Source organism: Lepus europaeus, chromosome 8 (assembly GCF_033115175.1).
Source record: "Lepus europaeus isolate LE1 chromosome 8, mLepTim1.pri, whole genome shotgun sequence".
Taxonomy (NCBI): Eukaryota; Metazoa; Chordata; class Mammalia; order Lagomorpha; family Leporidae; genus Lepus; species Lepus europaeus.
Genome location: NC_084834.1, coordinates 63,308,388 through 63,324,894, shown reverse-complemented (window position 1 = coordinate 63,324,894; position 16,507 = coordinate 63,308,388). Strand labels below are relative to the sequence as shown.

The 16,507-nt window shown below is 41.5% G+C and overlaps 2 protein-coding genes across 2 annotated transcripts in view; one reads left to right on the top strand and one right to left on the bottom strand.

Annotated features, from left to right (window-relative positions):
- Positions 1-5,275, bottom strand: part of ARSJ (arylsulfatase family member J) — a 102,524-nt gene extending 97,249 nt beyond the window's left edge. The window contains exon 1 of the mRNA XM_062199703.1: positions 4,386-5,275. Within this exon, the coding sequence (XP_062055687.1) occupies positions 4,386-4,789 (404 nt within the window). The 5' untranslated portion in view covers positions 4,790-5,275. The remainder of the gene's footprint in view (positions 1-4,385) is intronic.
- On the top strand, positions 4,969-16,040 carry LOC133765283 (uncharacterized). Its single transcript, XM_062198900.1, has 4 exons — positions 4,969-5,122; positions 5,239-5,436; positions 6,122-6,350; positions 12,679-16,040. Exons 1-4 carry the CDS (start codon positions 4,969-4,971, stop codon positions 12,941-12,943), a joined length of 846 nt encoding a protein of 281 aa, XP_062054884.1. The 3' UTR covers positions 12,944-16,040.
- The last annotated feature ends 467 nt before the right edge of the window (positions 16,041-16,507 follow it).

The following is a 16,507-nucleotide window of genomic DNA, read 5'->3' as shown; positions in this document are numbered from 1 at the left end:
ACAAAACCTGACAAAGGAACAGAATATATGAATAGCTCTACCACAAATCAATAAGGAAAAAGCAATCACCTAAAGAGAAAGTAAGCAAAAGGCTTGGATCAATACTTCTTAAAGAGGAATATCCAAACAGTTCATAAAAATATGAAAACATGCTCAACTTCCATTATTCATCAAGGAAGTACAAATAGACTCCATGATGGTGCACCAGTGTATCATAACCTTAAAGACCAAAAAAAAAAAAATAATAATGCCAAATGTTGGCAATGATGTGAAGCAATTGCAGCTTTGCATACAGCCACTAGTAAGAGTATAATCTGGTAGAATCACTTTGGGAAACTGTTGGGAAGTTTCTATAAAAACTGAACACACACATCCCTATACCACAGCAATTCTACTTCTTGACAGATATCCAAGAGAAATGTTTACCTATTTTCATCAAAAAATATAGACAGGTATGTTTATGGCAGCATATTCATAATAGCTCAGCACTGGAAACAACTCAAAAGGTCCATCAGTGGTAGAATGCATAAACAGGTTACAGTATATTTACAAAGGAGCACTATTCAGTAATGACAATGAATTATGGCTATAGGCAGCAACATGAAAAATTGTTACAAATATAATAATCTCAAAAGGAAGAAGTTGGTGTCAGCATTGTAACACAGTGGGTTAAAGCCACTGCTTAGTATGCCCACATCTCATATCTGATTTGAGTCCTGGCTACTCCGACTCCAACTCTGCTGAGAAGGCAGCACATAATAGCTTAAGTGCTTGGGCCTTTGCCACCACGTGTGAGATCTAGATGGAGTTCTAGGCTTCTGGCTTCAGCCTGCCCCAGCCTCAGTTGTTGTGGGTATTTAGAGAGTGAATTAGTATGAGGAAGATCTCTGTCTCTCCCTCTCTCTCTCTCTCTCTGTCACTCTGCCAAAATAAATAAATGATAAATAAATAAGCTTTGAAAAACCCTGTACATCGTGTTATCACTGTAATTCCATCTATATAAAGTTCAAAAACAGGCAAAATTAATCTATGATGTTAGAAGTCAGGGGATTGATTATCCGGTAAGGGGCAGCAGCTGGTAAGGGTTGTGCAAAATGAATTTATCAAGTATGTTATTACAAAGGCACATTATCAGAGTTAGCTTCTCATTTGTTAATAATGCTCACCACGGTATTTCTAGCGGGATAAATAAATAACAGAAAGGTAAAATACAAAATTACTGTCAAAGATGTGAATTCAGTTTAGATTGCCAATCATTCCTACTATGAAGTCTGCATGATACACGTCTAAATTATTGCAAAACTTTAATTCTCTTTCTGAAGCCTCCTCTATATTTTCTTTTAATAAGAAATGCTGTCATTTCTGTCTTTATTTGAAAAATTGTGAAAAAGAAAAGTGAGAAAATTACTTTGAATTAAATCAAACACAGGCAGCCACTTTTCCAAACAACTTTGTGTCTCACCAGGCCAACTCTGAACACCTGGAGTGCTTTTCTCAACGTCTAGGGCACAGAACCATGCTTTACTACCCCTCTGGCAATCTGTTACCATATCTATACAAACGGGATAACTACAGCAACAACCTCATAGAGTTGCTGTAAGGATTAAATGAGATAATGTACATAAGTGCATTATCCTAGAATATGACCACTGCTCACCAGTAGCTAGCATGTAATACCAACAGCCTTAATTTAATATTAACAGTGTTACCATCAGAATAACCTGACATACTGTTTAAATCACTACTGATTTCTGGACTACACCCCAGATCTGCTAAAGCTGAACCACTGGTGGGCCCAGAAATCTGAATTTCAACTGGTATTTGGAGCGATTCTTTCTACATACTCAAATTTGAGAACTACCATCTACAAACTAGGGATTACTCCTTACCTGTGCCTCACAGCTACTGTACAGGAACTTTCACTCAATACATGCTTATTGACAGACTGGTATTTTTAAAAATCATTAAAAGAATCTGGAATTTGCTATAATTTCTATAGCAGAAAGAAAGATTTTTACATTTTGACATCAGCAAACCATAAGGGGAGGTTGCTTTGTTGATATCATCAAAAGTTACTCCTGCTTCCATCTTTTAGATTCTGTCTTTGTCATGTGAAAATATTTGAAGCCTCTCAACATTTTGCAGGAAACACTCCTTCCCTTAAAATAAGGTAATCCATTTAGGGTTTTATTGTTGCCCTTCTTGCTTTAGAGGATCCAGAAGGCAAGGACAGGAACCATAGAACCAATGCCCCTATTCTCTGGGTCCTGCATTATTAATATTCAACCCAGGAGAAGGCTTCTATAGCCAGTGTCTTTCTATGTTACCTAAGGGTTACAGGAGTGGGGAACTGTTTTTCTGCCAAGGGCCATTTGTATATTTATAACACCATATTTAGAACATAATTCACACAAGTATGAACTTGAAACTCAGTCTGTTACAGATTTATTGATTTTTCGAGTCCTGCCTGAGGTGGCCTTGGCAGGGCCAGACCCAGTGATTTTGTGGGCCTTATGAGGCCCATAGGCTGGATGTCCCCCACTCCTGAAGGTCCTGCAATTTGTCTTAAAGGAGAACTGCAAGTGAAAACATCCTGAATTGTTTAATTCAAATAGAAATTTAAAGCAAATCACAGCAGCTATTTAAAGTTCTTGTCTACAAGACAAAAAGACATTGAATAGAAAATCTTAAAAGGAAATCTTCTCAGATATCTGATTGCACTCAAAGTATCAAGGAGTCAATCTTTGACCACAGAGAAAAATTACAATTTATTTCCAGGTAGTTTCTGTTCCATCTCAGTAAGTGCACATAGAAGTTAAAAGGCAAAACATAGATACAGGTATTTTATCACTGCAAGATAGTGTTTCAGAATTAAATTTTCTTCTTTGATGAAGAGCCTTGAACATATACATTACTGTGATATATAAAATTCATATAATTCAGCCACACAGTTTCAACTATTTTTTGTATTTATGTAGATCTAGACTTTATAAAGTAGCTGATGAGGTCAAGGGTTTATGACTCATTTATTGCATGAACCAAATATAAGGTGGCTCAGATCAGACATGAAGAACTTGATCTCCAGGCCACCAGATGGACTTGTGATTTTACAACTAACAATCTGCTCCTTTATAAAGACCAAGGGTCCTTGACTTTCTGGTGGTACAGTTAACCTTTAAAATGACTCTGAAGTACAGTGAGGTGTCTCTTCTCTCTCAAGAGCGGAAAAGATGAGTTTTTTTTTTTTTCTTTACTGGCAGTGATGCTAATTTATGACAGTTCACTAAGCAATGGAAATCATGATGTAAGCAAAAGTCTCTGCAAGACAGAGATTCTGACAGAATACAGTCTTTATTTTTCCAAAGGATACTGGCTACTCTTAAAGGATCCAATTCCAAGAACAACTTCACGAAAGCAAGGGTTCTCTGCACTGCAACTGAAATCAGTAGGCATGCAGATAGAAACTATCAACACTTAGGAGTTCTCGTCTATGTCTGTCCAGTGGCAGCTTGACGCTGGCCTTGCTGGTTTGTTTTCATAACACAGGCTGAATCTGGATGTATAAATCAATTACAGTAGCCTATTTTCTGATAGGATAACAGTGCGAAAATAGGTGAACACCTTAAGCTTGGCTGTTTATCAAAGTGATGACAGTAATACAAACTCTTCACTTAACCATTCGAATAATCTGATTTTTGTTACTCCAAAAGTTTCCAGACATGGGAGGAACAGTAAAGAACTTAAGATGAAGTTTGAATCCTGTTGAGCATTTACCATTGAATCTTCTTGCATTTTGAGAACTGCCTTTGTATTTGAAAATGTCTTTGAATAGTGACCCCATAATAGAAAATTATCCATCAAAGACCCAAACAAAGTCATACCTATTCGGCCATATTTACATCACCATTACTTTCCATCTGTTTCCTGGGCCCCTTTCTCCCTGTGACAACCCGTGGCTTTGCTCATACAATCAAGAACAAACAAAAAGTCACAGAAAAAAATCTTGATCTTTCTTATGAGTGATGATGAGTGTGAATTCTATTATAAAGGCTGAGACAAATCTGAGCATGCTAGAAGTGGACAATAGCACTGGAACAGAACTAGATCTAGAGCTCTCTGGTAAGCAAATGTTTACAAGTCCTGGTTTCATTTAAAAACTCACAGCTCTGAGAATAAGGAAAAGACTAGACAAGTGAATAGACTGTCAAGATCATTAACACAGCATCCATTTTAACACCATCAATTCAATACCATCTATCCACCCAACATTCATTCATTCATTCATTCCACTGTTTCCCATACTTTGTCATTTCCTTAAATTAGAGCTTAATCTCCAATGCTTAAGATCTTTCCAAAGAATAAGTAAAAGATGTACTGATACTTACTTTCCAGTAATAAACTGACTCCTGGATGGTGTGCAAATCGGCTGGACATAGTAGTTCTCCAGTTTAACTCCTTCAGCAGCGAGCTTGTCAAGAGTGGGCGTCTTTATCTCAGATCCGTGGTAGCCCACATCTCTAAATCCCTGGTCATCCGCAAGGATGAAAATGAGATGGGGCTGGGAGGTGGCGGCTGCTGTTGCGCTAGGCTCCTGTCTCTCCGCAGCTGGAGCTCGTAAGGCCCCTTCCTCCTCTTCCTCTAAACCCTGGCCCCAGGACAGGTAGCCATAGGTGAGGAGGCTGAGGACCCAGAAGCCTGCCAACGCTCCCATGGCTAGCATCTTCCCAGGCCAGATCCAGGCCTGCGGAGACGGCGGAGGCTGAGGCCCCGCTGCGCCCCTGGGGGCCATTCACTCGGGTGCGCACTCAGACTCCCAGCGCAGAAGCACGCACCCCGCGCCGCCGCCGGCGCACACATGCACGCAGAGCGGGAGACCCCACAGACGGCGGAGGGTCTCCACCTGGGAAGAAAGCCTGCGGGCCTCTCCGCCGTTCCCACTTCCAACAACTTTCCAATCTTCTCAAAGTGATGGTCCAGCGGATCGGACGTCGGGGAAAGACGCAGAGGAGTTGCTCTTCTCCATCAAATTTCACTTTATCCTCCTCCTCGCTCACCAGAACAACTTCCACAGAGAAAGTTAGTACCTCCGCCCCAAAGTTCTGGGGAAGAGGGGAAAAATCAAGTGAGGAATTGAGGCTTAAGGGGGCGGAGACTCATAGCGGCCAGAGCGCCCTGGACGCCGGGGAATTCTGGGCGTGCTGTGGGCGCCCCGCAGCCCCCAGGGCTGCAGAACCTGAGCTGGCCCGGCGCTCGCCACACCTGGAGCGCTCGGCCAGATCCGGCCTGTGCGTCCCGCTCTTACCCAGGCAGACGACTGGCGGCCCGGAGCGGCCCCGCTTCCCAGTCACCTTCTCCACTTTGCCAGGGCGCTCCGCTCGTCCCCGTCCACTCCTAGACGTCGTCTGCCGACTGCCCCGACGCGCAGCAGGCGGCGAAGTGAGAAAAAGGCCATTTCCTGATCTTGCTCCAGGGCGCACCACCCCCTTCGCCGGAACTTCAGGCGGCGACTCCCTCGCCGCCGGGCCGGGCCGCGGGGGCGCGTTGGGGGCCGCGAGCGCTCGGGGCCCTGTGGCCCGTGCCAGCCCGGCCCGCCGGGGCTCCGCCGAGGGGCTGCGGGCTGCGTGCGTCCTCTGGGCTAACTCAGTCGGGGCGCGCGGCGTTCTTCGCCAACTCCCTCCCTCTCGCCAGGGAATCACTGGCAGAGCCGCACTTTCTACCTCAGCTCCCCCAGGAAGAGGGGGAGGGCTAGGGCCCGTGTCCAGGCTCGAGCTTTCCTTTTTCTTTTCCGGGAGGAGGGTGAGTGAGGGAGGGGAGGCTTCGCTGCGTGCGGCCGGAGCCTCACGGGATCCTGGAGCACCGGCCGGGGCGAGGGCGAGCCGGGCGCTTCTCTCCGCGGGACTGCCGCGGAAGCGCGCTCTGACCCGTCCCGAAAGCTGCTGCGCGGGCAAACTTGTTAGCTCCTGCAGGGAGGGAGAGACTAAGAGGTGTAACAGCCTCTCCTGCTTTTCCTTTACCAGTCCCTTTTTCTGCCTGCGCCCCTTCCAGTCTTTCCTACTCTTTCTCCCTACGTTTGAAACAGTCGCGACGACAACTTTTAAAGTTGAATTTCTTCTCCCCACAGCTGGCCTGTACAGCCCGACTGCCTCAGGAGCTTCTCCTGACCTGAAGACAGCCAAACTTCCCTCTCCGAGGCTCTTCCCACACTTCTGCACGGTGTCTTCAGCCCAGAACGTGGAGACGCGTGGAGTTGACACATTTCACCTCAGGAACCGCGAAGCCTCTCTGCCTTCCTGCTGTGTCCATCCAGTAATGGAGAGCAAAGGGAGTTTCTGGTGGCTCTCTATTGAAAGGTAAGCAATGCCTAGAGCCACCGAGGTTTTTATTTTCTTCCTCCAAATCTATTCAGCAGCTTTTAACCAAATACCTACTGTGGGCTGGCAGGAACGCCAGATTCTCTCAAGTGACCACAGCCTGAATCCAGGTTTCATTTTGCTGTTCATGAATTCTCTCCTGCTGCTAAGGGTCTTTTTGTGTTCCCAAGCAAAACTTTGGTAAATGGAAAGTTAACAACTTTGAAACTTTTGAGGGTACAGATGCTAACATCTGTATGCTTTGTTAACAGTCTTTGACTATCTCTGAGGCCATTCTGGGTGGTCTGGACAGACAGATGGCCACTTTAAAGGACATGTTTGAAAACATAAATTTAGCAGTTCTCTGCATTATCATCTGTGTGAGAGAATACTGAATATTGAGGGATTGAAGAGCACTGAGAGGTATGGCTCCGGCTTCATAGGCCTAATGAAATGCTTGAGTAGAAAAGATGCAAGCACATATTCAGGTCAATCAAGTTACTTTTAGTTGAAGGATAGTCAATGACTTCTGGAGACATAGAACATACAAGTGTCCATGTTGCTATGCAAGAAAGAGGTACATTTCCAAATTTCAAGCAAGAGTTAGAGAATTAAAAAGTCAACATTATGGACTCCAAATACTGATACACAGGCCTGTGCTTTATAATGTTTATATAGTACTGTATTTGTCACTTTTCCTTCTTCACCAACCTTATAAGGTATCCTTCATTTAAGAAATGTTTGAAGAGCTGGGCCAAAGCTAGAGCCTAGGAATAGTGATGAACTAAATGAGAGACAGTGTCTACTCCACTGGGACATACAGTGTCATAGGGAAGAAATATACTGATCAACCAATCACCCCTGAACTATAATAACTATCTACAAGATAAAGTGTTCTGAAGAAAAGGCACACAATTCAAGGGAATTTTAAAACAAAAGCCCCTGACTTTGAGTGTGTGTAGCTGGTTAGTGGGTAAAGGTGGCACAAAGAAGTAACCTTTAAAATGAGGGCATGGTATTTGATATCCTTTTAGTGCAGAAAATTTAGACATAGACATCCACCTGACATTATAGCCCATGCTTTTCAGAAGTACTCCTACAGTGGGTTTTAAAATCTAGCCACAGGGAACAGAGAGAAAGTAGCTGCAAGTTAGAATTCTAATCCCCATATAAGGCTGACAGACACTCAGTGTTTAGGATAGAAAGGCAAAACTCTTGGCCCTCAAAAGTCATTTCTGGAGCTAACAATACTAACACTAGGAGGGACTAAGAACTATTTACAATTAGTAATAAGAGCTGTAAAACAAGAATGGTCATGCCACAGTGAAAAAAAAATGAGATATGATTCAAGGAGGAAAATTAAGGTCAGCTAGGAGCTGCCCTACACATGGTAGGAGTTACTTCAACATAGCCAAAGAAGGCTTGGAGAATGAAATCAGATGCTTTTGAATGCTTATGCTTTGTTGTATAGACACTGCAGTTATAAGTACATAAACTGCACTTCTCATTATAGAATTGTATTTCCTGCACTCTAAGCAATGCTTTTTGTGTCTGAAGTCTTAAAGTCCTTCTGTAATGTTACAGTTATTTCTTGATTTCAGAATCAATATTTTGATGTTCAGGCATCATTTGCCTTTAAAAGATCCCATTCTGGATTTATTTCCACTTGGATATGCTCACATTACAAACAAACTCCCATAGTTGTGAAATACATAAGAATCAAGATACTATTTAATTCAGTAAAAAAAGAAGAAAATAGAATTACATAGGGATAAAATTTGAGTGATGAGAGCCTTCAAATGGGTTTAGGGGGTGGAACTGAGGCTATACCTTCAAATAAAATCAAAATTGGGGAAGAAGAAATGTAAGTTAAAGGGAAAATATCTCAGGTGAAAGAAAAGAGTAGACCAATTGGCTGAAGACATGCTTGTGTTGGAAGTATATAGAAATTATGTTAGGAAGTTTAAGTGACACCAGATATTAAAAGACTTTGACAAGGTAATGAGCTGTAACTTGATCCTTGGGATATTAGAAGCAGTGACATGTTTTGTTTGGGACATAACATAGTAAAATATTTTATTGTCATTTCTGGGATGAGTTTATAAAGACAGAAGTTACAAATGCACTGCTTCTGTCCATTGAGGTTTGAAGAGTTGCCATTTTACTGAGAATATTGAATGTACTGATTTTTTAAAAGATTTATTTATTTATTTGAAAAGCAGAGTTACAGAGAGAAAGAGAAAGACAGAGACAGAGAAATTTTCCATTTTCTGGTTTACTACCCAAAAGCCAGGAGCCAGGAGCTTCTTCCATGTCTTCCAAATAGGTGCAGGGGCTCAAGCACTTGGGCTGTCTTCCACTGCTTTTCCCAGGCACATAAGCAGGGAGTTGGATTGGAAGGAGCATTTGAACCAGAGCCCATATGGGATGTCATTGTCACAGGCCATGGCTTAACCGATGGCCCCACATCTACTGAGTTTTATTTGTTTTTTTTACTAGAGCAAGACATGATGAGAAATGTGGGAAAAGAAATTCAAGGGTATTTTCAGAGAGAGATTTGAGGGCATAAAGACTTGAATCACACAACTACCACAATATAAAATTCATATAGCCATATAGGCCAGGGAACTCCGCTTTGGCTATGTTATCTCATGGAAGAGAGCATTCATTAAAAGTTTAGGAAGAATTAGGCCGGCGCCATGGCTCAACAGGCTAATCCTCCACCTTGCGGCGCCGGCACACCGGGTTCTAGTCCTGGTTGGGGCGCCAGATTCTATGCCGGTTGCCCCTCTTCCAGGCCAGCTCTCTGCTATGGCCCGGGAGTGGAGGATGCCCCAAGTCCTTGGGCCCTGCACCCACATGGGAGACCAGGAGAAGCACCTGGCTCCTGGCTTCGGATCAGCGCGATGCGCCGGCCGCAGCGGCCATTGGAGGGTGAACCAACGGCAAAAAGGAAGACCTTTCTCTCTGTCTCTCTCTCTCTCACTATCCACTCTGCCTGTCAAAAAAAAAAAAAAAAAAAAAAAAGTTTAGGAAGAATTAACCCATTAGGGAAGAAAAGGGGAGATAAACATTAAGGGACTCAATATAGGACCTTGTTTAATTGGAAAATAGAAGAAGAAAAGACTGCTGGGAAAAGACAGCTTTTATGATCACTGTAAGAGAAGGACCATGCAAATAAGGCCTGGCCATGTCAAAGGAAAGACCTGGGATACTGGAGGCCCAGGGACTAAGGGTGGAGAAAATGATGTGAGGAGTCCATCACTGAAGAGAAAGCTCAGAAAACCATTGATGAGCAGCAAAGAGGCTAAGTGGACAGCATTTCTTGGAAACATCCAGGTTAAACTACACCACAGAATTGAGTGCTGCCTTAATGGGGTTTCTTCCTGACACTCTCAAAACTGAAGACTCATGCTGTGCTTCACTGTGCCTTCCCCCAAACTTCCCCACCTCATGCTTGAGTAATGGTGTTATATTTTTGTAAGTTTGTGTTTTCTTAGGAGAACTTTGGAAGACACTGGCAGGAAGGCAGAGAGAACTCATGGTGGAAAACAAGTTTTGCAACCTTGGGCATGTTCAGAACTGGAAAAACCTAAGCTGCAGAACCAAAGATAAGGGAGCATGACCAAAACTTAAACCCCAGAGCCCTTTCAGAGGGGTCTGTTATTAAGGAAATCCAGTGTTGAAACCCATTTTTCTAAGCTCTTCCATTATGGCTTGGTCCTGAGCCCCTGCCATCAAAATTTGCCTCATCGGTACTTTCCTGTACTGGCTTTCCCTGCTGGATCCCAGTCTTCCCCCATACCCTGTCCCGACCTCCCATGGAAGAGACAGATCTTAGCCCAACCTCCGAGCTCCTTTGCTACCAAGCCACACACATAAAGCCTTTCTCTTCCCATCAGGCTGCTGTAACAGATTGATCTTTGTGTGCTTAGGACAGAGGACCTACCTTGTTTGGTAGCAACCATAAAAGTGACATTTGCCACAGCCAACCCCCACCCCCACTAACTATATACTCTAAAGTTATTTTTTGAAAGGGGGTCCTCATAACATAGCTGCTACATTTTTCTCCTGCCTTCTGAATATTATTTTCAACTAAACATACACTCAGGTGATTAAAAACTACAGCCAACTTTTAAATTTTTTTTTTTTTAAATTGTGAAAGCAGCTGATCCTGGGATTTACAGACTATTAGATAGATTTATAACCCAGTTGCTTCTTGACTGAGTTCATAAGCACATTCAATACTTAAAAATGAAGGAATGTCACCAAGTTTAAATTTATGGACTAATAGTCTAAAATAGATGATTGTCTCAATGAAGTCATCTGGACATGAGCTCCTTGTAGTAAACTCCTTATTAAGCATTATCAGCTTTTTAGTAGGCTGTGAAACCAAGGCTGCTTTGAGCCATTAAATCATCACAAGAAAAAAAACAAACTGAATAAGAACAAGTAGCTTGGATAACTAGCTGGTTTAGTAATTGTGAAGTTGAGGTCACTTCCTTTTTCTGAGAAGTTTCTATCGAATACGAGCTGTAATAATTTATAAAGAGAAGATGAAAGATGTGGTGGACATTAAAAATTCAGCCATGTATCAGTGTAGCTACCGCAAAGACTCAGGTTTTTGACATTAGAAACCTGGAAAACTGGAACTGTCAAAGAAAAGACTTTTTCCCCATTTAATAAACAGACTTTCAGAGAAGTTTTATAATGGAAAAGCTGATCGTTTCAAAATCTTAAATCGGCTCCTACTGTTAAAATAGTAAATAAAACTCTCTCTCTCTCTCTCTCTCTCTCTCTCTCTCTATATATATATATATATATATATATATTCTGTTAATTCCTATACTTGACTGTTAATTCCTATACTTGGCTACCCATTAGAATCCCATCAGAATCTTTAAAAAGGAAATTTGCAGCTCTACCCAATATGTGACTCAAAATATCCATACTCTTGGAATACTGATGTTACAAAAAGCTTTATGGGTGATTCTGTGTTTATTGACTTCTGAAAACCACAAATTTAAAATCTGAAGCATCAAGAAATTTAATGGCCTTGTGGCATAGCAAATAAACCTACAATGCCAGCATCCCATATGGGTGCCATTTCAATACCCAGATGCTCCAATTCCAGTCCAGCTCCCTTCTAATGTGTCTAGAAGCACAGTGAAGGATAGCTCAAGTCCTTGGGCCCCTGTTGTCCACTTGGGAGATGTGGATGAAGTCCTGGCTCCTGGCTTCAGTCTGGCCCAGCCCTGACTGTTGCAGCCATTTGGGGAGTGAACCAGCTAATAGGCGATCCCCACCTCCCAACTCCGCCATTTAAGTAAATAAATCTTTTAAAAGAAGTTTGAATAGGATGGCTTAATGAGTGAGATCAGTGCCGTTTCCCAAAACCAAGATAGGAATGATAACTGAAAAAGAAATGGGCAAATCTAGCATTTGAACATCTGAAACACCTAAATTCTGGGTGAAAGTGTAAAGAAGCCATGTTGAGATATAGCCAGGTAACTAATATCAGGAAAGAAGGGAAAGGCTTTAAAGCCTAGGTGGGTGAATGCCACAGGCAACATTTTTGCAGGTATTGCTGGATTCAGATATGGGTTCAAACAAAAGAGCAGGGGAAGAGTTCAATATCTAAATCCAACTTTTCCATGTGATGTCTTTGGGAAGACTCCCTGTATTCCCCCTGGAGCATGGAGCAGATGTGGGAAGCAGTCACATGACCTCTTGAGATTGAAGTGGGCTAATACTAATCTCAATAGAAGTAGACAGATGTGGACTCAAGGATCAAGGATAATCAATGGGATTATCTAATTGATGTCACATCCAGGTAGTAGTGGGAAAGTATATGAATGTGTAAGATATTTAGTAGTAAAACCAATGAAAGTTGATGGTTAGAGAATAAGAATGAGGGAGGAATAAAAGATTACAACTAGTTTCTGGTTTTAAGTAGCTGAATAGGTATGCCACTTATAATGGTAGAAGTTGTAAAAGGCCTAGCAGATTTGGGGGATAGAAAAAATTTTACTTTGGTGCTATTGAATTATAAATTTGTGAGGCATCCAAATGGAGGAGTGCAAAAGGTTAGGTGGCTATATGGATCTGGACCTTAAGGAACAGAGAGAAATGGGAACTTCATTGGCATCCATATAGGGGTGCAAAATTTGCCAGGGAAATGTAGAGAATAACAAATGACAGAGGGGTTTTGAAGAGAAAACTAAAGAAAAGGAAGATACAGTGGGGTCCACAGGATACTTAAGAAGTAGCAAGAAAGGGGCTGGTGTGAGCACTGGTTCGTGTTCTAGCTGCTCTGCTTCTGATGCAGCTCTCTGCTAATGTGCCTGGGACGGCAGCAGAGGATGGCCCAGGTCCTTGTCCCCTGCATCCATGTAGGAGATGCAGATGAAGCACCTGGCTCCTGGCTTCAGTCTGGCCCAGCCCTGGCCATTGAGTCCATTTGGGAAGTGAACCAGCAGATGGAAGATTCTCTCTCTCTCGTTCGCTCTCATGTGTGCGTGTTTGCACACTTGCTCTTGCTCTTTCTCAACTCTGCCTTTCAAATAAATAAAATAAACCTTAAAAAAAAGTAGCAAGAAAAACATAACTACAAAGGCAGCAACATTTATTGAGCATTATTCAGTATTGGTATATTTGTAGAACTAAGCTAAGTGATTCTACAACTACTATCTCAATGTTCTTCCCAGCTATCCTATGCATGTAGGTACATGTGAGAAACAGCTTGTTTATACAAAGGGGTGGAAAACAAGAAAACGAACATCATAAGAGAACAGGATATGGAATGGCCCAGGACCAAGAACAATAGCACACCAAGAAATGGGGGAGCTAAAAGAGTGAAGAGTGGCTCAATAGGCTAATCCTCCGCCTGCGGCACTGGCACCCCGGATTCTAGTCCCGGTCAGGGCGTCGGATTCTGTGCCGGTTGCCCCTCTTCCAGGCCAGCTCTCTGCTATGGCCCAGGAGTGCAGGGGAGGATGGCCCAAGTCCTTGGGCCCTACACCCACATGGGAGACCAGGAGAAGCACCTGGCTCGTGGCTTTGGATCAGCGCAGCGCGCTGTCCACGGCAGTCATTGGAGGGTGAACCAACGGCAAAGGAAGACCTTTCTCTCTGTCTCTCTCTCTCACTGTCCACTCTGCCTGTCAAAAAAAAAAAAAAATGAAGAGTGGAGAAGAGGACCAGTGATACAAGGCACATAGCAGGTATTCGCTTATTAGGATAAGATATCTACCAATAGCTTACTAATCCTTTATTTTATCTATGAGTTCAACAACATTAACAAAGATAGAGCTCTAAAGTATCAAAGTACTGATGAAAAAAGTAGGCTTGAAAACAGGATGTTAACATTAAATCTATAAAAATATAATTTGCAAATAATATACCATTAGAATAAACTACAGGAAGCATATATCACTTGCTAGTTAAAACATAAATTAATATATATTTGCCTCATTTTTCTCACATGTTAAATAGGGATAATAACAGTGCATACTCTTGTGATATGGCACATTAATTACCTAATTCTAAACAATATATTTAACAAACCAACCCAAGCTCAGTGGCTTAAAGCAACAATGATTTACTCTTACAAATCAGCATCCTATCATCTCTGCCCCAAAAATGCAAATATGCCCCCCAGGATTAAGAAAGATACAACTAATGTAAACCCTGAGCTTATTTTGCAAAGCAGCAACAAACTTCCCTGAGATTCACAGATAAAAATTGCTGAAAGCAGTCAGAACTATGGATAGGCAAATGATGAATGGGCAACTGACTACTGAATAAATTTATGATATTTTGAACCGAAATTTTGCCTCCCACCCCCATATGCCATTTTTGAACAAACCATAACCAACACTGGCAGAAGAACCAAAAATTTCCTTTCTTTATTAATGAACAAATACCCATATCCCATTTCTGCTCCTTTTCTCCCTTTCCAATATCTTTTGTAACAAGTACAGGGAGTCAGATATGAACATTGTTCCTTGATTGACTGCCCATTAGCAAACTTTCATTGCTCCAAAAACCATGGGTTTGGGGTTTAGCTTTTTGATGGAGGTAGGCAAATGGACTCATCTTGGTTCAGTGACACAAGTATTTCCCATGTTCTCTTGGGATCAGCAAGACAGATAATATCTTCTTGTCATGGCAATGCTTGAAGTACAGTAGAGCAAGCCCAATGGAAGAAGCACATATCAAGACTTAGCTTATTTGCTTATACCCATTTGCTAATGTAAAACATGACCACACCCAAAGCCAATGTACGGGAAATATAGAATTCCCAGAATGAGGCTATAACAGAGCTGTGGATGACAGAAGGTGGGAAGAGTTGGGGTCATTAATTAAATCTACCACAGTTATTTTAAAAAGAAAATGAGTTAACCTTTAAGTGGAACCTAGATCAGTTCTGGGTCCATTGTATCTATATCAATACATATCAATGCTTCTTTTAATTTTCTGTTCTTGTTATCATTCTTTCTAAGTTAACTTATAGTTTAAAATAATTCCAATCAAAACCTCAATCCAATGATGGTAATTCAGAATTCAGAATGATAATTTCTGTGAGAATCTCAAGAAAAAAAGTATTAAGATGTCCCTGTCCATGCTCAATCAGACTTGCCCCAAATGGTGGAGTTAGAAATGTGCCAGGGGATTCCAATACAATCCCATCAAGGTGGCATTACCAATGCCATCTCACTAGTACAAGTGATCAATTTCAGTTCACAATTGATCACACTGATAGGTCTAAGAGTCAAAGGGATCACACAAACAAAACTAGTGTCTGCTAATACTAACTGATAGAATCAAAAAGGGAGAGAACGATCCAACATGGGAAGCAAGAAACACAGCAGACTCATAGAATGGCGGATGTCCTAAATAGCACTCTGGCCTCAGAATCAGCCCTTAAGGCATTCGGATCTGGCTGAAGAGCCCAAGAGAGTATTTTAGGCATGGAAAGCCAAGACACTCTGGCAAAAAAAAAAAAAAAAAAAAAAAAAACCTAAATGAAAGATCTCTGCAAGTGAGATCCCAGTGGAAAGAACAGGGCCATCAAAGAAGGAAGTACCTTTCTCTGAAGGGAGGAGAGAACTTCCACTTTGACTATGACCCTATCTGAATAAGATCAAAGTCGGCGAACCCTAAAGGCTTCCATAGCCTTGGCAACTCATGACTAGAGCCTAGGGAGATTACTGACGCCATAAACAAGAGTGTCAAATTGTTAAATCAACAACAGGAGTCACTGTGTACTTACATCCCATGTGAGATCTGTCCTTAATGTGTTATCCAATGTGAAGTAATGCTATAACTAGTACTGAAACAGTATTTTTACACTTTGTGTTTCTGTGTGGGTGCAAACTGATGAATTCCTTACTTAGTATATACTGAATCGATTTTCTGTATATGAAGATAATTGAAAATGAAAAAAAAACCTTGGTTTTAAATTGGAAATTGCATAGAAAATTAATCAATTTTTAAAAAAATATCATGTAGGATCTCTGTCCTTAATGTGCTGTACACTGTTATTTAATGCTATAACTAGTACTCCAACAGTATTTTTCACTTTGTGTTGCTATGTGGGGGCAAACTGTTGAAATCTTTACTTAATATATACTAAACTGATCTTCTGTATATAAAGAGAATTGAAAAAGTATCTTGATGTGAATGGAAAGGGAGAGGGAGCGGGAAAGGGGAGGGTTGCGGGTGGGAGGGAAGTTATGGGGGGGGGGAGCCATTGTAATCCATAAGCTATACTTTGGAAATTTATATTCATTAAATAAAAGTTTTTTTTTTTAAAAAAAAGATGTCCCTGTGCTTACTACCTAGTAGAATGTAATATCATACAACTATAATATATATTGATTTATGAAAGAAAAGGCCAAAAATGGACTGGAATATGTGTAAAGAATATATGAGAAATAAACTCTTCAAAATCAAAGATCAAGTATTCCCAATGATGAAAATAGTATATGGATAACCATGTAACTACCTGAAACATTTAATCTACACTTTATAGTTCATTTTAGAGAAAAAATTCATTTAGTTAAAATTGGAGATAAAGAAACTTCAACAGAAAACTTAATAGACAGAAAGAGAAGTTTAATCAGAAGCACCAAGATTCAGTGCTGTGGTTTTCC

Coding starts and splice junctions, on each gene's coding strand:
- LOC133765283 (XM_062198900.1), top strand. CDS start 4,969: ATGGTCCAGCGGATCGGACGTCGGGGAAAGACGCAGAGGAGTTGCTCT. Junction 5,123..5,238: donor GGGAAGAGGGGAAAAATCAA/GTGAGGAATTGA, acceptor GCAGAACCTGAG/CTGGCCCGGCGCTCGCCACA. Junction 6,351..12,678: donor TGGTGGCTCTCTATTGAAAG/GTAAGCAATGCC, acceptor CTTCTGATGCAG/CTCTCTGCTAATGTGCCTGG.